The following is a 22,708-nucleotide window of genomic DNA, read 5'->3' as shown; positions in this document are numbered from 1 at the left end:
AGAATTAGAGGAATGGAGCATTCCCCAACCTCCCCTACATTCCCAGAAGAAAACTRGGAAAATGTTACTTTAAGAAGACTGAGTAGCAAATCATTAGGTCTAGAAGGAATACAGCTGATCCAACATATTTTCAGCCTGRCTGGTAGACACGGTACAGTTTTTTTGTCCTTTTTGTCTGTCTTACTGTCAGGAGTTGATGAAAATACATGGAAGGATATAGGACAGAAATCTTAATGGGTGCTCATATAGAGAAGGATTATAGTGTGAGCTCAAGCTGTTTATTCTGTTTGGCTTGCTGGCTGTCCAGCTGGCACTCGTGGATCTGTGGTGTGCCACAGAATACACTGCTTCTTAGTGGTTTGAGAGCAGRGGAGAGAACTGAGGTTAGAGTTAAGGATATCTAGAAGAAACTAGGAGACTGTGTACAGGTTTCCAATATTCCTACAGCTTTCACTAGCAGTTAGGAAATAATAAGACACCAAAAGTTGAATTGCATGGAAACGATTACGTGGAAAAAGTGAACTATTGTGGAGAGGATGTCATGATGGTGAAATAAAGTGGGAAGATGGGACTGCTGAGAAAGTAGTAAGTGACTATGTTAGACACAAGTTAATAGGSAGTAAATATGATTTTTCCATTCTGTAGTTGAACTATAACTAGCTGGAAGAATTGCTATCAAATCAAAAGTAATAATGAGTTATTTCCAGTCTGCTCTTTTCCTGTCATATCCATTAGTACACAGATYAGGTGACAAAAGATTCAAATTATTGTGTTTTTTTCCCACTTAAAATTAGTAAAGATTATGTTGATTTTTTTCCATTAAAAAAAGCTCACAGTCCTACTAAAGCTGCAATTCAGTTTTGCAATTACTTTGATAATAATGCATATTATTGTGAATTTAATAGCATGTGTAAGTATCATGACCCAGAGCTCTACAAGTTTATAGTGCAATTTCAACACTTGAAATTCTTTAAGAAAGATGTTCATTAATGGACGTGGTACACCAACATGCTAGATTCTCTGTGTATAGCAAAATTAAAAAAAAAAAACCAAGAAACCAAAAACCCATTRTTTTGTTATATGCTAGGTTCGTCAAAAAATGTTGTATGCAGCAACTCGAGCAACACTAAAGAAAGAATTTGGAGGTGGTCATATTAAGGATGAAGTATTTGGGACAGTACAGGTATGTTTTTCAAGTCAGGATGCTGACTTTAAATACTAGATATAGCAGCTGATGTTATTGGTATGAATGTGGGTTGTTTATGCTCTTCTTGGATTAAGGAAAAAGGACTTAAAAGCTATGTGCATGATTCCAATGTTAAAGTGTATTTAATCTCATTTGAACAAGTTACTTAGTGTAGTTAACATCTTCAGCCTTAGAAGTCCTTGCTTTAAATGGTTATGAAAATGAAATAACGTAAAAATAGAAGGCGTGTCTCTTAATCTYATGGCATGAACATGAATCCACTAAAAGATGGAACATTAATTTCCAGGCCAATGGTATGCACAAACCATTTTGGAGGTATGGCTCTGAATCAGAAATGGGCCAGAATGGTGATCTGTAAGCTGTTAACACCTGAAAACTAATGTTTTTCTCTTGAACTAAGGATATGAAATTGTCCGTTCTTTAGAATTTGACCACAAAATGTAACTAATGTGTATGATTGTCAGCTTCTTAACTTAGAGAAACAGAAGTTTTGTAGCTACTGATTTGTTCAAAGARAATACTAATAGTTGACTGTTCACTCCTGGTAAGATAATTGGAAGGTGCATGTATAAATTAGCAGGTGTCTAAGGGATGTTGAAAAGTCTGTAAGTGCTGTAAAGAAAGTAYAGGGCTATTTTATAACCTTAGTTTCTGTGAGAAATAAGTCTTAYATTGTTGTGATCCCTGTTTTGTCAGGCAGACAACAGTCAGTCTTTTTAAATCTGTTGCCAGTGTTAAAAGAAATACAAATTAGACTTCTCAGAAATGAAGAATTCCTATAGCTTTCATGAAAACTGATGATTACTTAGAGACTCATAATTCCCCTGTTCCTCTTGCAGCAGAGACTGCAGCAGTTATTTTTCGTTTGACCTGTTAATCAGTTCATCTGAACAAATCTAAACCAAAGTACTGCCACTATTGACACAGCAGCTGATGCTGAAGGAATGGACTGAGTTGGGGGGTTTGAGGAAGAGTAGAGGATATTGTAGTGGGGAAAAAAGCTGTCAAAGAGAGATGGGCTATTGTGGTGGACATGAGGCTAATAATTTTGCTGCTCACTGAGAAATAATTCATTATATTCAGCATTAACCTGTCATGGAGACTTCATTATCCTAACGAACATGTAAAACTTCTCTGGAGAGGCTGTGTTCTAGGGAAGTGGATAACTGAGTTGCTAAGAGGTTTTACTGATAGAGGTTATTTTTTTCTTGTCTATTCAATCAACTAGTCTCTCACCACCACTTGCACCAAACCATTAGCAGTCTGCAAAATGTGGAATTTTTATCTAGCTCTACAAGTCTGAGCTTTTATCTCAGTCTCARGGAAGGAGCATTACATCTGTCTTACTGTTGTGTCAGAATGGACTTGGGACACATAGAGGATATCATTGATATAACTCACTTTTTCCAGGCTCATTATGTTACAGCTTATATATTTTTAAATTTTGGGTTTCAGTGCCTTTATGAACTTCATAATTGTAGTTGACTTTTAATGTTCATCCATGTGAAAATCACGACTTCTTCAAGGTGTTCAAGTTGCTAATCTCACTCAGAATCTTGATGGTCAACATCCAGCAGGTTACTTTGTCTTTATTTTGTTAAACCTAAGGATGGTTTTGTTGCAACCAGCTGTTATCCTGGTGGAACCCTGTTGTGGTCCTACCTGCTAATTCACTTGTATTAACTTTGATACCTCTGGGCTTCTGAAACAAGATAGTGGAATACTGGAATATTCAAATAAAATGATCACAACTGTATTGAAGACAACTACTTTTTGCAATGCTGCRTAGAAAATCTTTGAAGAAAAGTTCTATTGTCAAATAAACTGATATATATTGATATTGTGCTTTCAGGATGATGTTTCACTGAATGGATATAAAAAATATTTGATATCACAATCCTCCCCTGCACCTTTGACTGCAGCAGAAGAGGAACTTCGACAAATTAAGATTAAAGAGGTACCTTAAATGTTTTCAAGCATGARTGGGAAATGATGTGGAGTTACAAATTTATTGTAGGGAAATGTCTTTCTAGGGTACAAAATGGCAGAACAGAAAATGGAAAGTTTCAGAAAGTGTGAGTGGATGAGAATATAAATGTAATTCTCATTGGTTGAAACTGCAGGATGATGATGGCTGGAACTGAAATGGCATGAATGATCTCTGTCTTTGAAAGGCCTAGTGGTCTGGCAGCTGCACAGCTTATTTGTTGCAACTTCAGCTTTCAGTATCACTGGATGTGCTTTGTGAAGGGTGACCAAAGAAGTTATGGACTCTCCATCCTGGAGGTGGTCAAAAGTTGTTTGGACTGAGAAGTGGGCAGTTGGATCTAGGTGGCCCTGACTGAGCAGTGCTGTTGGACAAGGTGACCTACAGTTATGTCTTCCAACCTCAATCATTGTGCACATGCATTTCCCACGGTGGCAGAAATGCTGGAGAAGACACAGAATAGCAATTATTGCAGTGGATGATTTCCAGGACTATTTCAGCAGCCTTATTTTTAGAGGAAAGGTACATAGCTTCCAGTACCAGTGCCTTGTCTTTATGACTGAGAGGAAGTGGATTCCAATAAAAATAAAATAGAAATCCAAACCAAATAGCTAATCTCTTTAAGAGACTGATTTGCTTATGCTCCAAACACATTTTAGAAAAATCTCTTACAAATGCCTTTAACCAAAAAAAAATTGTTGATTGCTAGCTAGCTAGTGACTGAAAACTTTCAGAGGATTCTTTTTATAATATTTTTCCTTCATTTGTATTCTGTTTGTTTCAGATGTTTTCAGAAGTAGGTCATGTGCTGATCTTATTTGTTCTTTAGACTTGGATATTAGAGCTGTGGTACATATGTTTGAAGCATGATATATTTCTGCAGCTGGATACCAGGCACCTGTTGTGTTAAATACAGCTGTGTGTCTTCTCTTATGTTTTCACTCTACTGTGCTTTTGCTGCAACTTTGTTGTTTATTGATTTTTTTTCCCCATTGGTGTCTTTTGTTAGTTTTCATGTCTGATTTTAATTCAATGCAGAAATGCATTCACCATCATCAAACACTGCATTTTACTTGATCAGCTTTTTTAAAAAAACAATAATGAATGTAAAACTTCCGTGGGATCAATGATCACTTTCTGGTATTAGTGTACKCACTATATAAAATGTGTTTAGCAGCTGATTCATGCAGACCAAGACTTTAAGCATTATTATGAAACTTCAGCAGCAATAGCTGTGCTTTTCAGAGACACATAAACTGTGGATTGGTGGCATTTTGGCTTTGTTTGAAACACCTCACAATACATTAACTTACATCATTTTTCTCCTCATTGTTTCCACTGTTATAAAGCCTGTAATTAGAATTAGAAAAAGAAAACCTTTCTGATTTTAAGAAGTTTTCCACATGTTCATTGTTTTATAATTACCCTCAGAAATATTGTACTGGGCCAGGTCAAAGGATCACCCAGTCTGTTGTCAAGTCCTTGAGTGAACCACAGCAGAAATCTAGGAAGGATGTAAGAGCAGGGCAAGAAAGCCATAATTACCTTCAACACTTTTCTGTTGCCTCAACATTTGCAGGCAGGGCTCTTCCTGCACAAAATATGACATCATACTATATAACTCTCCTTAATGGGTTTTGCATCCATCATCTAGCCTTGTCGTTTCTGTAAAGGTTTTGTTGGCCACAGCTTGTGGCAGCATTTTCCACAGTACTTGACAAAGTACTATCTAAAGAACCACTGATTGCTCTCTAAAATCTCTAGTTTATTCTAGAGTCCCCCCTACAGATAGKGTGGGGAAGGCAAAGAAGAGTCATTAAGTCAATCCCCCTCCCCTCAGATAAAGCCATCTGTATCCCTCAATTCCAACTGTATTCCTGGGCTGTGTCAAAAGTGTGGCCAGCACGTAAAGAGAGGTGATTCTCTTCCTCTTCCTCTGCTCTGCTCTGGTGAGATCCCATATGGAACACTGCATCCAGCTCYGGAGTATTCAGCACAGGAAAGACGTGGACCTGTTAGAGCAGGTCCAGAGGAGGGCCACAAAAGTGGTCAGGGGCCTGGAACATATGCCCTGTGAGAAAAGGCTGAGAGTTGGGGTTTTTCCCTAAAGCAGAGAGGGCTTTAGGGAAATCTTGGTAGCCATTCAGTACTTAAAGGGGACTTACAAAAAATAAGTGGACAGATTTTTTTAGCAGAGCCTGTTGCAGTAGAACAAGGGGGAATAGTTTCAAAGTGAAACAGGGCAGGTTCAGATTAGGTAGGAACATGATGAGTGGGGTGAGATACTGGAAGATGTTGCCTAGAGAGGTGGTGGATGCCTCATCCGTGGAAACATTCAAGGTCAGGTTGGAGGGGGCTCTGAGCTACCTGATCTTTTGAAGATGTCACTGCTTACTGCAGYGGGGGTTGAACTAGATACCCATTAAAGGATGCTTCCAACCCCAGCTATCCCATGATTCTACATCCATGGACCTCTGTTGCATTCCTTATTGGTTGTCTCTTCCAGGCTGAAGAGTCCTAATATGGGTAGTTCTGCCTCCTAAACAAAGCACTCCRTACTTCTGATCCTTTTACTTTTCTCTGCAGTTTTTCCAGTTCTGCTATATAATTTATGAGATGGAGGGATGGGGAAGCCAGATCTGCATGTGGTATTCAAGATGCAGGCATGTTACTGATATCTACAGTGCGTAATGATGTGTTTCTGTTCTCTACCATTTTCTCTAACTATTTATAACATTTCATTTTTGGGTGGGGAGTGTTCAGGGTTTTTTTTTGTTTTGCTGCRTGTTATTTTTAGATTTAGTCAGAATGACCTGCAAGGTCTTTCTTCTGAATGGTAGTAGCTAGCTCAACCCCATCACCATATAGGCAGAGGGTTCTTTTCCTCCTGTGTTCATTTACATTTATTCACAGGAAATTTCATCTGCCATTTTATCCACCTCTCAGCAGCCATTACTAGCTAAATCTTAGTGGTGTGAATTTAAATATTCTTAAGTGACTTTGGTGGTTTTGTTCATTTTCTTATACCTGGAGTTACACTGAGTTACTTTSTTCATCTACACACTTCAAAGCTATTTTTAAGTTTGGAGTATTCCTTTTCTACTTGTAGTTTAATATGGTTTCTAGAATATGGCATTTTATTGTATTTTATKATTTTTGTGATACCTGTTTTACATTTGTCAGTTAGGCTTTTATGCAGATATATATTTTGCAAAATATTTTTTTCCATAAACTTGTTCATAAATTTATCAGCCTTTGGACAAAAGTAAGCTCTCTGCCTGTTTTCTTTTCCTCTTTTCTTGTTGCTGACAAGCTGTTCTTTAAAATGTGAAGTATAACTTAGTGTTGCCAGACATATATTTATTTTTAGTTTTTTTTATCAGTTTGTTTCATATTTCATTAACACCTCTTTTTAATAAAGCTGCACATCTTCTAGTTGATAGATTTAAGGCCCACACTTTCCATTTGCTGCACTTATTTGACTTTTGCAGCTTCATAACCAATGTAAAATGTAATTGTGAAACTATAAAAGGAAGTGAAAATATTCAAAAGCTAGTATTTGGAAAAGACTGGAGGCCAGAGCTCATTTAAAGAGAAATTGCATGCATATTAAGAGAAACATAAATTGTTGAAAAAGGGCTTTAAAATAACTATTCTTTTCTCTCAATTTGACACTAACATAGCTGGATTATGAACAATTGTGTAGCTTGTCCTGGATTTTTTTTTTTTTTTTTACTTCATGTTAGACCTTCTAGAAGTAAGAAATCAAGATTTTATTTGTTTGTTTTGTTTGCTTTGATTTTGGTATAAACTTTTTGGGGGCACGTGTTGAAGCAGGAGGGAGAGTAGTAGCTTTTCCTTCAAGAAGATCAGTTTGTCTCATAATTTCTCTCTTCCTTCAAAAATTTTGACCCCCTAGAAATCACATCATCATTTTAATCTAAAAAGTTTCAGGCTATAATGAAGTTTATAAGCAGTATTGTCAGTTCAAAAGTATAACACAGCATATGAAAATSAAGGTTTTGCTTCCTGGATTATTGTGTCTCTATACCATACTTTAACTTAGAACTTCTTCACTGACACTTGAACCACAAGTTCAAGTGACACTTGATGATTTTGTTGCTCTGGTAAGCAGAGCTATTTCAGAGACATGAAACTTTTCAGGCTAGCAAACAAACATGACCTATTAATTTAAAAATGCAAATCTTTTATATATGATTTCTTGGGGTGGTTTAATTTTGGCATAGCTCCTGCTAACTCTTATGTGTGACCATGTGGAATGCATTGACAGTCATTGTATGAAACCAAATGAATTCTGCAAAGGTTTCTGTTAACATCTCAGCTGACTTGTGTTCCAGGTACAGGCAGATGTTGGTGTAGACACCAAGCATCAAACATTGCAAGGAGTAGCATTCCCCATTGCTAAAGAAGCTATTCAGGCTCTGGAGAAATTGAAAAATAAGAAACTCAATTATGTACAACTGGCAAGTATAAAATATTTTAATTATTTTTTTAATAATGGATATGAAATAGATTACCCACATATTAAACAATGTGTGTTGGTATAGTATGCTGATAAATTACCTTTCTGAATTAGAATAATTCAAGCTTTTTTACATCCTGTTGTGTTTTCTGGTTTGCTTTTTGTGTATTAACTATGTTCATGTTTGCTTTGTTTACAGCAAATTGATATGAAAAATGAAACTATTATTTTGGCCAACACACTTGATACTGAACTTAAGGACTTGCCAAAAAGAGTTCCAAAGGATGCTGCACGTTACCACTTTTTCCTCTATAAGCACACACATGAAGGAGACTATCTGGAATCCATAAGTATGAGAAAAATTTTTATATGAAATTTCATTGTCTTGTTTCAAATTCTGTAGGAATTTTAAGGCAGAGAGAAAAATGTGTCAGCATGATCAGAAATTTCAGAGTAATTTGACTGAAAAACTGTGAACTTGTGAAGAAGAGCCCTTATTTTTGGAAAGTAGTGAGCTATYCCTTTTGATTATGAACACCCATAAACGTAAAAACATACAGGTATCAGCCATTCTCTTATCCCCTGTTTGAAATAAAACACTTGCAGAAGTGAAAAAACATCAGAATGGCATTATGTTTTTCTCTTTCAGATTGCATAGCTGATTTCCAATACCTCTCTGCTATAAATTATTTTATGATACAGCTTTTGATGGAGTGTAATTATAGTCTGATTTGTGGTGTTGTTTTCTTTCCCTACAGTTTTCATCTACTCAATGCCAGGGTATACCTGTAGTATACGAGAACGAATGCTCTACTCTAGTTGCAAAAGTCCATTGTTGGAAATTGTAGAAACACAGTTGTGGATGCAGATAGTTAGAAAGGTAAGTGTGTGGGTATTTTCTCCTTCCCTCTCTTCCTTTCTTAATGAAAAACTGTAACTGTCTCTGTCATCACCTTGTCTAAACAATTGAAAGTGTTGTGTAACTTAGTTTGTCTTGAACAAGAAAAAATTGTTGATGTAGCTATAGATAAAAAGTTAAGTCATAGAAGTTTTACTCGGTTTCATAATTTCTAAGCTTTCATGTCTTGAAAAAACAAATCCTTGTGCATCAAGGAGGTGTTGGAGAGTACTCTGAAGGACTTGAAGAGAATTAATATGATTTCTTACTCAAAGTTGTATCATATTTTGGAGCACAACACATTGCTGTTGTTGAACACTAAATTCCTTTAAAGCCAAAGTTATGTAGGGATTTTCAGAATCATTTCTAGCTGCAGTCCTGGAAATTAGAACTGCTATCTTAGGAGTCCTTGATGGGGCAAAAAAAGCATTTGCAAGTAAGCCGATCTTTTCACACTGTATAGATTTTACTGTGATGCAAAAGTTGCTTTTCACCTCCTGAGCAGAGACTATGGAAGTGATCCACTTGTGACCTATGGTTACTTTCTTAAAATTTTTGCGGAAGCTTAGTGTCTGTGGAGATTATATTTACCTAAAAAATAGAGGAGCTAATACTAACCATTTTTACTGAGATGACATGAATTAAGTAGATCATTGCTATGTGGTTTTGTATGTAATTATTTTTCTGAAATTGCCTTTCTGCAACAAAATAAATGCACCCACCATGTGACTTTTGAAAATTCCTGTAGACAAATTTCTGAAGCATGTACTGGAACAGCAAAACTGGGGCTGGCAAGTCTGTCAAGTGTTACGGTTGGCAGGGCTTGAAGTGCTGAATGCTCCACAGAGCAGGGCCAAAACATTTCTCTGAATTCTAAATTCCTGAAATTTAAAACAGTGGAGTTTTGCTTGAGAACACTATTTTCTTTCTATTCAGCTTCACACATGTAGATTATGAAAACTAAAACACTCCCCTCCATTTTATTCATTAAACTTGTTTCAGCTTTTCCTTGCTAAATACTTAAATACTTGCTGAGTTGCAGTAGGCAGCTAATAATATAAGCTTATTTATTCTCTTCCATGTCTTTATCAAGAGACAATATGTGTGCATGTTGCTAATACAGTTAGTGTTTAAAGCATGTTATTGCATGTAAACAAAGCAGTGAAAAATTTAGATTCTTAAAATGTGTAAATACTTCAAGAGTAAATAAGTTCTAGTTTCACATGGAATATGTTCTCCTAGTTAACTGTGCTAAAGCACAGGACAAAAAAAAATCCTTGCTATTTGTACTGTGTAGTTGTGCTACATTTCAGGAAAATGATTAAGTCACACTTACTACTGCTAAGAATAAAGGGGATTCTCAGAAAAACTGTCCAGGATTTCTCACGGTATTAGGTGCAAGTTGGGGAACTTTTCATGCTCAACTTTGAACATCATTGCACATATGGTTTTAATATAATATTGAGTTTTAGCGAAATTTGTAAATGTTTTTGAATTTAATGAGTATGTTGTTCTTTGCTGCCAGATTGAAATAGATGATGGTGATGAGTTAACTGCTGACTTTCTTTATGAAGAAGTACATCCAAAACAACATGCTTACAAACAGAGTTTTGCTAAACCAAAAGGTCCTGCGGGGAAGAGGGGAATACGAAGGCTGATTAGAGGTCCAGCAGAGACTGAAACACCTAGTGATTAGAAACTGTCTTTGTATTTGTTATAGTGTTACAGTAAGAACTGAAATTCTGGCTCTTGTTAATGAACTGAAATCATTCCATTCATAGATGCTAGGGAAAAAAAAAAAAAGCTCTTTTTACTCTTCTCTTTTCTGACCTCAACACTTTTTATATTGTTACATGATTCTATTTGTTGACCATGTTTTATGACATATAGAAGAGATAATTATTTTAAAGCTAGAAGAGAAAAACTAAGCTAGTGCCCCTTTATTTTAATTTAGAATCCATTATTTAATAGCTGTATATGTGATCATAAACTTTGCAGACATAAGACTATGGAGCTCATGTATTCTGTGGGTAAGTCACAGCTGTGTTCTTATGTGTAGWTTATTAAACCTGTAAGACTTAACATGTGAGAAGAGATGAAGGACTACGTAGCATTGTCCCAATTAAAACTTAATTTTTCTTTGTAGCACTTAAGAACTACAAATAGTAAAATAGAAGGTTGTCTTTGGGTTTTGACAGGATGCATTGTTGGATTTTGTCGTTGTTTGGTTTTGTGGTTTTGTTGTTTTTTTTTTTTTGTAATGGAATAGATAAACTAAAATCAGTTATTTTTCAAGTAATGTAAGTATTCAGGAGTAGCTGGACATTTTCCTAGGCAAAAGCTTGGTCATCTCAAATTTGTAACTAATTTCATGGATTATCTTATGAAGAAATGTGACATAAAACCCCATAGTTTTTCCAGACTTCTGAATCACTCATAAGCCTTACATATTAGGTACTGAATGACCAAGTAAAAGGTGATTAAAAGTGCATGAGTTAGTATACTCAGTAGATTATGGAGCTGCTTTCAGAACAATATGCCTAAAGTATCTAATAAATAATTAGTTATCTGTGCACTCAGATCTAAAAAAGTGTAAGATCAGTAAAAATTGAAATAGTCTTGCTTCATAATGGTGAGTTATCCTTGAGATCCTAGTGTGTTTCCAATATCAACTGCAATTTTAACTTTCAAGGTATTCTTAAAAATCACTTTTCCTAAATGTTTGAACTTCAGTAGTAACTTACATCTGTAATTTAAATCCAGCTAGGTCTTGAATAACTGCTGGCAGCAAGCACCTGGTTAGGATTTGCGTTTTTTTTCCTCCCTGCTTCCCTTCTTCAAAATACTAAAATCAGGCAGAATAGTCTAAACTTGATTGAACTGTAAGTAATGTGTTTAACAAGAAGAGGAAAAATAGATTATTTTAATAAGTGGATTAAGGAATAATTAGATGTGGAAATTGAGTATTGGGTGACCTTAAATATTTAAAACTGTGTGATGAGGCAAATACTAGTGAATAGTTTATATTCACAGTGAGGATTTGCTTTTTAGTGTCTTCTATGTAACCTTTGCAGTTTTTGAGTTTTGCTGGTTTGGGTTTTTTTAAAGCTACATGGGAGTTGCCAGCCTTGGTTCATTGCATATTATCACAGCTGCTGGATGTACTCATTACAGAGCTGAATTGTGTGTTAAGCTGGTGGAAGATGGATTTTAACCTAGTTTTGTAGGGAATAATGTTTTGACACTAGTAGTTCCTGATAAAAATTGTGGTATCTATTATTTTGTTTGGAGATACTAGCTTGTTGCTGACATCTGAGATTGCACTATATAATGTGAAGATTGCAATAGTTGGTTTTACTGTGGTTTTTTTTATATGCAGCAGCAATTTGACACTTCAGCTTTTTTCATTTAATTTTTACACACTACATCAGTCCAATTCAATAGGTCTTGGTCCTCAACTAATCTCCTGCTTGCCCTTAGCTCCTGTGTTCTTTTCCTGCCTCTTGCCTTCTCCCTGGAGCTGGTCTTTGACCTTTTTTTTCTGTACTATGCGTCAGGCAAGTGTCATTTTTCAAATACAGTTACTGTATGTGCAGCTCATTATACACTGTAATTAAATGTATTTTTAGAKACACTTAGAATCTTTGCAACACACCTAGTTCACTTTGGAGTTTTTGTTTTGGTTTTAAGGAGTATAGCAGTCAAAAATTACTGCTAGAGGGTTGTTTGAATTCAGTATTCCTGCCCATGCGCCAGCCATAGCAAGAATGCACACTACATCTTTACACTTCCTTGAGCCAGTAAAGTTCAACTTCTTAATACTAAATGTTTTAAATATTGAACAGTTTGACCTGATATGGTTGTGTGCATGTTGGGGGGGTTTTGTTGAATGTTTGTTTTGGAGGTTTTTGTTTTGGTTTTTTTTTGGTTTTTTTTTTGTAATCCTGCCCTAGGTGGATAAGTATAGAAGATGGAAAACTTAATCTGGAGGATGATGAGAGCTGGTTAAGTGATTATGCAAGAGCGTTTATGATGAGCTGCTTTAGAGTTCAGCCCAAACCAGACATTGTAAATTATCTTATGTGAAAATATTCTATGTGGGTATACAAACCCYTGCCCAGCCAGCAGTCATGTCCTGAGCATGTCTCCCCCTCACCTTTCCCAAAATGAGAATTGTATGAAGTCTTGCACTGCTGGCTGGCTCTTCAGGCATCTTACAGCTATTCTCCTGATAGCAATAAGAAGTATCAGTTCTTTTTGTAAGACCTATCACATTTACATCTACATAGTTGCCTCTACTTCTGTTCATGAATGTTCAGAGCCAGCACAAAATGTGGGCATTAATCAGAGTTGCTCCTTTAACTGTCTCTGGTCATTAAATAATTGAAAGTGTCCAATCAAATTGTTGTTGGCCTTTGTAAAGCCCAAAAGCAATGCAGCTGCTTGTAGTTAACTCACAAGCTATTAAACAGTTAATTAATAGGACAGGTAATTATTTAATAAATGTTTATGTTGCAAGGTAGGGAGATTTTCATCTTTTAAAACACTCCTATCAAAAGTTAAATTAATCAAGGTAATAATTGCTCTGTTGCTAAGATAAACACATTGATAAAAAAAATTTTGATTTACTGTGTCTATGTATTCAATGAAAGACAACTTCAGATGCTAAAATTAAGTTTACCTTATCTATTTTGTAATTTGCTTTATAAATAAAGATTGATGCTTTAGCTTGGTGTTGTCTGAATCATTTCATAGTCTCTAACAAAGATCTATAGTCTAACATCAGAATGTGTAACAGGAAGTTCTCATGAGACTAGAAAGTAATTGCAGGGTATAAGGAGGGAGATGAGCAGAAACAGAATTCCTGGCTTATGCTACTAGAGAAAAATCACTRTGTTAGAAACAGCTACTTTCCTGTTGCCTTATGGAAGCACCACCAAGGGCGTTCTTCCCTTGAGCTTTTTGTGCTTCCAGTACTAAACCCCATCAAAAAATTCTTCTATCCTTTTAAAACACAGAAGCAGTTGACTGGTGATTAAACAGTTCTATCTTACTTGCTCAGCATGAACTACAATAAAACTGCTCAAGTTGTGTTGTTCCATTAATGACTTTTTGTCTAAACTGAAAATAATTTGCTTGAAGACCGCCTGTTGTCCTGAAATTTGAAACTGAAARGAACATTTACTGGTTTGGCTTTTCTCTTAATTGTCCTGCCAACACATTCCCATGGGGAAATACTTGTGATGAAGCAATTTCACAGTTGAAATARGAAAATTTAAAGATGTGAACAGTATTTCAGGGAATAATTTTAATGCCAAATGCTATCTACAGTCTGAGCTGTAACAGAACAGCAACAAGGTAAGAGGAGGGAATAGGCTAGGCCTCTATGTAACCATGAATATCAGGAGCAATTTAATTTGCCTTTCGGTAAATAAACTCCCAGCTGGAACACCCAAATAAAAAAATTAGGTATTTCCCATTTCAGTAATACAAACTACTGTGTCTGGTGTTTTGGCTCAAAAGTCTTAATAACTTACAGAAGATCTTCATCCTTTGCAAAGTTAGTGAGCTGCAAACTGCACAAAGCCACTGTATTCCAGTGCAGTTATCTCTAGATATATATCCTGTTCTTGCTTTTGTTCCTCAGCAGCCACCCATGGCTCATCCTGGCCCCAGGGCTGTGCAGACACCTCTGCTCTGGCTTGTAAAAGACATTCYGTTACTCCTGCTGTAGCTAAGGGGAGAACTGTTGCCCTTTTATGAAATTCTCTTAAAAAGGCAATTTTCTTTGGATCACTATGATTTGCTTTCATAATGTTACTGCTTTCTAAATCTTGGAATTGCAGTGAATCATTCTTGCTATTTTTCATTAATCCATCCTTCTCTGGGTGACTCAACTGCTTTATGTCACAGTTCTCTACATCCTTATGTGTAAAAGGTTGGCTCTTGCACTGAGGACAGTGATCTTGTTACCCTCCATAGCATCTTCCCTGCTGAGACAGGATGGAGGTGAGCCAGATTAGCCCTAGCTTTGTCCCATGTGGAGCTTTCCTCACCCAACAGGAACCGTACTCTATTTCTCTCAGCTGCAGTTTYATGAAATCGGATAATCCCATTATAAATACCTTAAATGACTCAAGTTATTGATTTATGTCCTAGAAAGCCTTATTACAGTAATTAGCACAAAAAAGAATGCATTCTAGCATCATTTAATGTTTTTGCAGGGAACAAAGGAAACTGAAGTAGCTACTCTTATCCCCTCTTAGTGTCTGTAGATACTGACTTCACCATATGAAGACTTAAATAAAAAATCTGGGGTGGGAAAGGGAAGTTTCTTCTCCTTGCCCCCTGTGTATTAAAAGAAAAATAGTTCCCACAAGTTAGCTACTTTTACCTAATTAACACCTCATAYAATTTTTTCATTCCTTGCTGGAATAATACTAAAGAAGTTCAAAACTTTTTCCTAAATTGTATTAAASAGTAGCTAACAGGCTTAATTTTCAGTGAAAAAGGGGAAACTACTGCCAAAACCTCACTGCCGAGAGCAGCACAGCAAATAATGGTCTAAATGGAACTCACATCCTTGTAGCTGAGATTCTCCGAACATTTAAGCATCACCGTTGGTGCATGAACAGAAATGTTCTACCACACTACGGGTGAACAGAACTGACCAGGGAGTCACTACAGCAAACACACTTCTGGACAACATTATGGATGTATTTCAGCTCCAGGCAATAGGAAAACAAGATGTGATCTAATAAGAAACCTTCACATAACAGTTGAAGATGCTTAAAACTGAAGAATGTTGTTAGCAGATTTTATTCTGATTTACCTTTATAGCAGCTTTTTTCTCCACAAACCCAAATTCAGAGCTGCACAGCTTTATTCCATGCAGTGAGATTAGCATAATGTTATTAACAGAAAATTATTTCTAAGGCTCAAAATTTTAATAGCAGAAAGAAGTAACAATGCAGAGTTTTCAYGTATGTTAAAGTTTTTACAATTTATACTCAATAAAGCTAGAAGCCATTGGGTAGACCCTTTTTTCTAAATTAAGCTATCAGTTTGAAAAGGCAATACAAAATCAGTTAATAGCCAGAAATTTAATGATATCAGTAAATTAGAAATCCCATGTTTTCCACAACAAGAAATATCTTCCTGAATGAAGTCACACATAATCACAGACCTTCAAATTTAACTGCAGGCCAGACTATTTTCCCATCCCTAAGCTATTAAGAAAATTCATGAGGTGCAAAATGAGTTTATATGAAAATAACTTCATTTACAATGGTTCATACTTACTGCAAGGTACCTGGAATGTTACTAGTCACTTCCATTCCATTTTTAGTCTGCTTTGATCTTTTAATGTTTCTATTTTAAAAAGCTTTCCATGTTATACTTTTAGAAGTCCAGTTCTGTATTTAGTTAATATACATACATACATATATATATAAAATAGCTTAATTATTTGACTAAGTAAAATGCAGAATTGGTCTTAACATCATTATTCTGACCCCTTTAAGAAAAGTAACCATCTGTATTTATAATCCATATGGAATCCTCTCCTAAAGTACTAAAAATACTCAATCCTCTCTTAAAATAGTCAAAGTAGCAAAGAGTTTTCCTCTGAGTAAAAATTAAATGATTTGTCATCATTGAGTTTGCTGTAAAAAGCATTTGAAGTGCAAATGCATCTGCACAGCAAGATAATTAYTTTGCTCAGGAATCCTTGAAAGGAAAAAAAACACCTAAAAATCATCTTGCAGCATTTATTTGACTACAACCAATGCCCATAAGGCTTTTTGATAATAATCGCATTCCCTAACACTACCTGGCATTCATGCTAATAGGAACTCTCAAGCTAAAATGCTAAGTRGCAGCTTGTTTTAAATGAGTAACACCATTGTCATTTCCCAAAAAGACAACTTAAGTACTATTTATAGCAATTAAATGGTTTTGTCTTCAATAGACTATGGTCTAGTACCTGATCAATTTGAAGAAAAAACATTCTGCCCTATTACAGTCATATGCCTTTGCAGCAGGCAGACTTGATATTTGTAAATTAAAAGAATCTAAAATAAATTCTAATATGGAAATGCTTTTAAAAAGCTGTGGGATAAGATGATGTACCAGCACTGCAATTTGTTAATACAGAAAGAGTGTTCTTGTGTTAAGAGCCCAGTGGCTAAGGATATGTGAAAGAGCTGCTGACAGGCCAACAGCTCACCTCACTTTGTACAGAAAAGTCTGGAAAGCAGAAAAGATGATAATATTGCACTAAATACTAATTACATATTTGGTACTGGTGTCTRTTCCATTACAGAAACATTTGTTGTCAGAAGAAACACATTATCAAGTTTTTATCTCTTGGAGGTGCTTTTGGACCTGCAAGAGAACAGACAGAAGTATAATTAACTGATACTGTAACCACACACAAGTGACACACACACACACACAAACACACAGAGTCACCCAAAAAAGCCTTTTATCTGAAAATCTACATACCATCTTTATGTCTGGCCTTCTGTTTTTTTTGTCAGTCAGACACCGATCAGCAATTGAATAAATTTTATGTATTGAAGGTACATCCCAGTCACTCATCTTTTTATCAACATAATCCTCAATAGTTGCTTCCTCATCCTCAATTTCATCTCTTATACTTAACTGCAAGAGAATTTGAACCAATGAGCAGATATCATTTTATGTATCTAAACAGCATATGAGAGTATAAATTGATTGTAATTTTTATTAATTCATTTTTATTATATATAATTAACATATATATAATTATATATATTATATAATTATATATTATATATAATTATATATTATATATATAATTAACACATTATAAAGCAAATTTCTTTAAGCTGCATCATACAGATTTAACTTTCTCCTACTTCAAGGCTCAATTGTCTAATATTGTCTTTTTTTTTTAGAGAAGAGGCACAATCAACAAAGTATCTTATGTTTACTTAGTAACACACAAATATGCAAGCTTAAATTGATATAATTCTTTCAATCACTTTTWTAAAGCCTCTTTCTGTAAATGAATGTATGACTGTAAACTAAACTTCTGTCTCCAGTCTCAGTGGCTGCTGTATCCACTGGAAATTTCTAGTCTTAATTCAAATTTTAAATTTGACTGATTTAGTCATCATACTTGAAATGGGTTATCTGTAATCACGTATACTCTTTGAGGAAGCATAAATGAATAAATAAGAGACGATGAGAAGAGGCAGTCTTCTGGCTTCCTCTATGGGTCAGTCTGAAATTGCTGAGCAACATTAAACTACCTCAAAGTTTTCTYTTCAAGCTAAGGATGCTGACCATTCTCTTTATGCTTGCAAAAGTACAATACAAAGATAAACTGTACYAGTCAAATCAGACTTCATATCCCTTATTAGATCCTGCCTCTGAAAAAGCCCACTTCAAAACGCCTGAGTTCTCCGAAGTGTTTACAAGCTCAACACGATAATTATTATGCTACTGCAGAAGATAAGAGTTTAGAAGGACAAAAAAAACTATTAATGATACACAGGTATTCCTAAAGCTGTGGAAGAAAGTGATCTGTTATTAAACAATATGGAAAAAAAATCAATCCAGACCTCAATGCTATTTCATACTTAATGAATAAATCAATCTTTATGTAAAAAGTATTCTAGGAAAACCTTGGATTAAGTAGTTCAGAACTTAATTTTAAGCAACATRAAAGGCTAAAGGCCTTGTAAGGTTTTAAATTCAAGAGAGTGAGCTCTGAGACATTAGTTTCCTAATTAGTAGACTGACTTACTGACTCAATAGTAAAGAATACAAAATTCAACCTACCTCTCCCTCTGCAAGAAAAGCCCTTACATTTCAAACTTTACTAAGGTTAAAAGCACRAAGTACTTGCAAATTGTTAGTGAAGTTGAAGAAGATGGAAATTGATACAGAACCATAAAGAAACAACTGAGGTGAACATTTCAAAATGTTTCAGAGAATGAGGAATTATCAAGGTATCTGGAAGTATGCTAATAAAGCACAATGGTATCACAATAGGCAGTTCCAAAACAAAGAATTCCAGTATCAGATAGATGATGACTTTGAAGGCTGAACAAATCTACCAACCAAAGATAACAGTTTCATCCTCCCCTCTTTAAGACAAAGACTGACATAAAAGCTGTTTCCACAACTACATATTTCGTTGACATATTTGTCTCATTTTTGAGACATATTGTCTCAAAACCTGTTAACTGACTACGATTTCATAGAAMGTGAACCTGGAGCATTGTAAGGGGAGGAGAAAGCATAAAGTACATACCAGCAACTGTGGCTCCCGGTTTTCATCTACTGGAGGAAGACCTGTTATTATTTCCAGTAAGACCTAGGAGGAAAAAAAAATCAGAAGAGAAAATGAAGCATAGAATAACCCTTGGCATATCCTTTGCAAAAAGGAACAAATGCTCCCAGGGTTGTGTTTGTCCAAAGATTTTCTATACAACTAACTGCTGTTGTTGCTCCACCCTTTATTTTAATTTTTATTATAAGTGGGGCTTACAAATTTCAATGCAAGTTATTTTCACTCTACATGGTGTTCCTTCACAGCAAGATGGAAGGATTTCCAAATCATTCAGACATAGTGTCAGGCCCACCTTCCCATGAACTAAAAGCCATGAAGGAAGTGGGCAGTGGTGATTAGGATCTTGGATCTATTCAGAATGGATTCATTATTTTTCTAAATATAAAGCTCATGTCTTTTCAGYACTCAGCTCTAAGGCAAATCCAACATGGACACTGTATTTTTGGTGTTGAATATAGTAAACAACAATAATTTTGGACCATTTCCTTGAATTTTCTTATTCAGCCTGAGTTACACTTTTGTGCAATACTATGCAAGCAGAAACAATGCTCCACACCACTTCAAACTACATTCAGCTAGAACTTGGAAAATTATTTTACTCTGGTCTTTCACACTGAAAATTAATATATTCAAATGATTTTAAAACAATCGAAGTTTAAAAACACTATCTTAAGAAAACATCTATTGGGAAAAAGAAAAATTATAGACCAGAGTAATGATTTAATGTCAGATATTCTTGATTTTGTGCACTCCTGTCATTTACAAAGAAGTCATATACTGCTTCCCACATTCTACTTACTACTCCAAAACTGAAGATATCAGATTTAGGTGTTATCTCTCCTCGCAGAGCTTCAGGTGCCATATAGGCTGCTGTTCCAACAATTCTTTCAGTCATGACTGTTTGTGTGAATGTTACAGATGCTCTTGCAAGGCCAAAGTCAGAAATTTTGGGCACATATGTATCAGTTAATAAGATATTTGCACTGGTGGAGAGGGGAGGGAGGGGAAAAACAAAAAAGAGAAGATAATTTCCAAACAGCACAGTAAATAGGTTTTATAACAGATGTGTATATAGTAACTCTTTAGTAACCAAATGCAAACTGCTATTTTGACTATCTTGAAAGCGAAGATACTTATGCATTATTCATATAACAAATGTTAGTTTTGTTGGAAGTTGCTCAATTTCAAAAYTCATTCCTCCAAATAAATGAAGAACTGACTGCAAGATCCATCCATATTTTTTCTTGTGCATGCATGCATGCACCAAAAAAAGGCAAAACAACAAAACACAAGCCAAAAAACTAGACACCTACCCCCAAACTTAACAAACACAAACATTTCTTATAAAAGACCAATTATGTTACGTTTATGGTTTGGCTTTAAGAGGGACAAAAGTGAATATTTTGCTCTGATCAACTTGTGCTAGATTACAGTATAATTYTTATAATATAAATCTCTGCTCAGAACTAACAAAAGCAGGTTTTTTATACCTATAATCTAATACTGCATCAACCACAACAAATTCATGTGCCAAATGAATAATAATACTCTTGTTCTTGTCTTGAAAGAACACTAGAAAAACTTATTCCTGCTAGAATAATGTATGTGCTGTTTTTTCACTTGACCTCCAGCTTTTACTTTCCTTAAAAGAAAGCGATCCTTATAAATGAGGYTCATCTCAAAGACTTCAACGCTTTCATAAAATACCCAGTGGGATGAATTACCGCAGAAATCTACTGGGTTTTAAGCTTGTAGCACTTAGAACCATTTTAAAATAACTTGATGTAGTATTTATGTAATTGTCATTTTCTGATCCCCTTAGTGGAACTGTAAGAAAGCCACATAGCCTGATAAAACATACTGCACTTACTAGAAACTTGTATTTCTAACCCCCGTGTCTTGTTCACTAAACTAACAAAATCGACACAGCTCTAAGTTACAAGGGATCACTTGATGTTAGAATTGCTATAAATAATTCTAGATGTATGACCACTGCAAAAGGCCAAACACTTGTCAGGCATGATCCACTAACTGGTCTCCCATTTAAACCTCAACTTCTAAAACAAAAAAAAAAAAAAAAAAAAAAAAAAAANAAAGAACAAGATCACAACTTCATAAATCTGAGCTTCTTATTCACTTAAGTCCAAAAAGTAGTAATTTTTTTTGGACTACCACAAAGAGTACAACAAAGGCAAGTTTCACATCAACTTTCAAGTTTGAAAAGAGAGATGAACTATTTCCTGGGCATAACCCCAAGCCAAAAAGCTATGAACAGCTATTAAATAATATGAACACCCATTAAATAATGCCCCCTTCTAGCCTATAGAAGCTGTTCTAGTGCCTGTGTGTTTATAGCTGGTCTCTACATGCCACAGCAAAATGAAGACGGAAGTAAATCTTCTTAGATGTCTCTTCATCTACATTTTATCTGATAGTGGCAGCACTATTAATAGCACCAATCAAATTTATTGAACTATTCACACTRAAAGTTGCAAAATGTTATCCAAATAAAAAACCCCAAAGCCCAATTCTGTAATATGATCAACTCACAGCAGTTAGAAGGGTAGAAGTAGCATAAGGTAAAAAAGTGCATCCCTTCCAGTCATTATACTTCTCCAGAGGCTTAAGCAGGGAAGAAAGAAGAAACATAAATTGTCAAAGCAGGAAGGACATACATGAGGCAGCCAAAGTAAAAGCTTGTTCCTCACAAGCTGAAAGGTCACAAAAATGAAGTTGCCTATATTTAGCAGGGTTGCCAGCAGCCAGAAAGCTATTGAAACATTCATCCATGACACCCAATTAGTCAGTTGCTCCTTCCTAACCCCCAGAAGGAGTAAGGCATTTGGAGCYTTTCTACAAAGATTTGGGTGTTTTTTAAAAAAACTAATACCATAAACTGTAGCAGGAAAKGGGAAACAAATGACAACAATAACAAAAACACCAGAAAAAAAATCAAACTACAACAAAACCCTCATCTTTTCTGAGTTCTGACATTCCACAAAAAAASCTCTAGAATAACAAACATTCATTACCATTGAAAAAGCCTGAACTTCATGAACCTGACTGAAGTAATTTCACTGTATTCATAAAAAATAGGGGTGGATCAAAGGAGACATTCTGAAGAAGTCTTCTAGGAAAAGTAAACAAAAAAGATGTGTTTTCATCTAAAAAAATTCCCTATTTAAAAATTAATTGTTCTTCGACAGCAGCTTCTTCATTAGCAGCAGTTCTGAAAGAACAGAACTTTGTGTGTTCTTGCAGAACTAAAATAACTATTTGAAAGTAACAGATTATGATAAAAATCACAATTTACATAYCACATTTATAACACAAATTACAATGCAAAATCTCATTGCTGGAAGAGCAATGCAGTCTCAGGGCTGGAAGGCTGTCTGGTTGTTCAGGAAGCTGGGAGAAAGGAGGCTCAGGGGAGACCTTATCACTTTCTACAACTGCTGCACAGGAGGCTGAAGCCAYGTAGGGGTCACTATCTTTGCCTAAGTAGCAAGTATTAGGATTAGAGGAAATGGCCTCAAGTTGTGCCATGGGAGGTTTAAATTAGGTGTTAGGAAAAATTTCTTCACCAAAAGGGTGGTAAAGCAGTAAAAGAGGCTGCCCAGGAAAGTAAGTGGTGGAGTCACCATCCCTGGAGATGTTTAAAAGATACGTAGACGTAGCACTTGGGGACATGGTTTATTGGTGGACATCGCAGTGCTGGGTTAAYGAATGGACTTGATCTTAAAGGTCTTTTCCACCCTAAGCAATTCTATGTTCTAGTCCCATAATTATCT

General features: G+C 35.5%; 2 protein-coding genes across 5 annotated transcripts in view; one reads left to right on the top strand and one right to left on the bottom strand.

Moving 5' to 3' along the window:
• The window catches only part of TWF1 (twinfilin actin binding protein 1), a 19,466-nt gene extending 6,164 nt beyond the window's left edge, over window positions 1–13,302 (top strand). For both annotated transcript variants that reach the window (XM_057366155.1, XM_057366154.1), the window contains exons 4-9: window positions 1,088–1,183; window positions 3,060–3,168; window positions 7,557–7,678; window positions 7,877–8,027; window positions 8,436–8,557; window positions 10,101–13,302. In XM_057366155.1, coding sequence (XP_057222138.1) covers window positions 1,088–1,183; window positions 3,060–3,168; window positions 7,557–7,678; window positions 7,877–8,027; window positions 8,436–8,557; window positions 10,101–10,271 — 771 coding nt within the window. In that variant the 3' untranslated portion in view covers window positions 10,272–13,302. The remainder of the gene's footprint in view (window positions 1–1,087; window positions 1,184–3,059; window positions 3,169–7,556; window positions 7,679–7,876; window positions 8,028–8,435; window positions 8,558–10,100) is intronic.
• Window positions 12,726–22,708, bottom strand: part of IRAK4 (interleukin 1 receptor associated kinase 4) — a 16,975-nt gene continuing 6,992 nt past the window's right edge. For all 3 annotated transcript variants that reach the window (XM_057366152.1, XM_057366151.1, XM_057366153.1), the window contains exons 9-12: window positions 19,717–19,900; window positions 18,879–18,941; window positions 17,081–17,239; window positions 12,726–16,960 (exon numbers count right to left, since the gene is read on the bottom strand). In XM_057366152.1, coding sequence (XP_057222135.1) covers window positions 16,928–16,960; window positions 17,081–17,239; window positions 18,879–18,941; window positions 19,717–19,900 — 439 coding nt within the window. In that variant the 3' untranslated portion in view covers window positions 12,726–16,927. The remainder of the gene's footprint in view (window positions 16,961–17,080; window positions 17,240–18,878; window positions 18,942–19,716; window positions 19,901–22,708) is intronic.

Source organism: Malurus melanocephalus, unplaced genomic scaffold (genome assembly GCF_030028575.1).
Source record: "Malurus melanocephalus ecotype Western Australia unplaced genomic scaffold, MMel_1.1 scaffold_60, whole genome shotgun sequence".
Classification (NCBI taxonomy): Eukaryota; Metazoa; Chordata; class Aves; order Passeriformes; family Maluridae; genus Malurus; species Malurus melanocephalus.
Note: the sequence above shows the minus strand (reverse complement) of the source record. Positions and strands in the feature narration are given on the sequence as shown.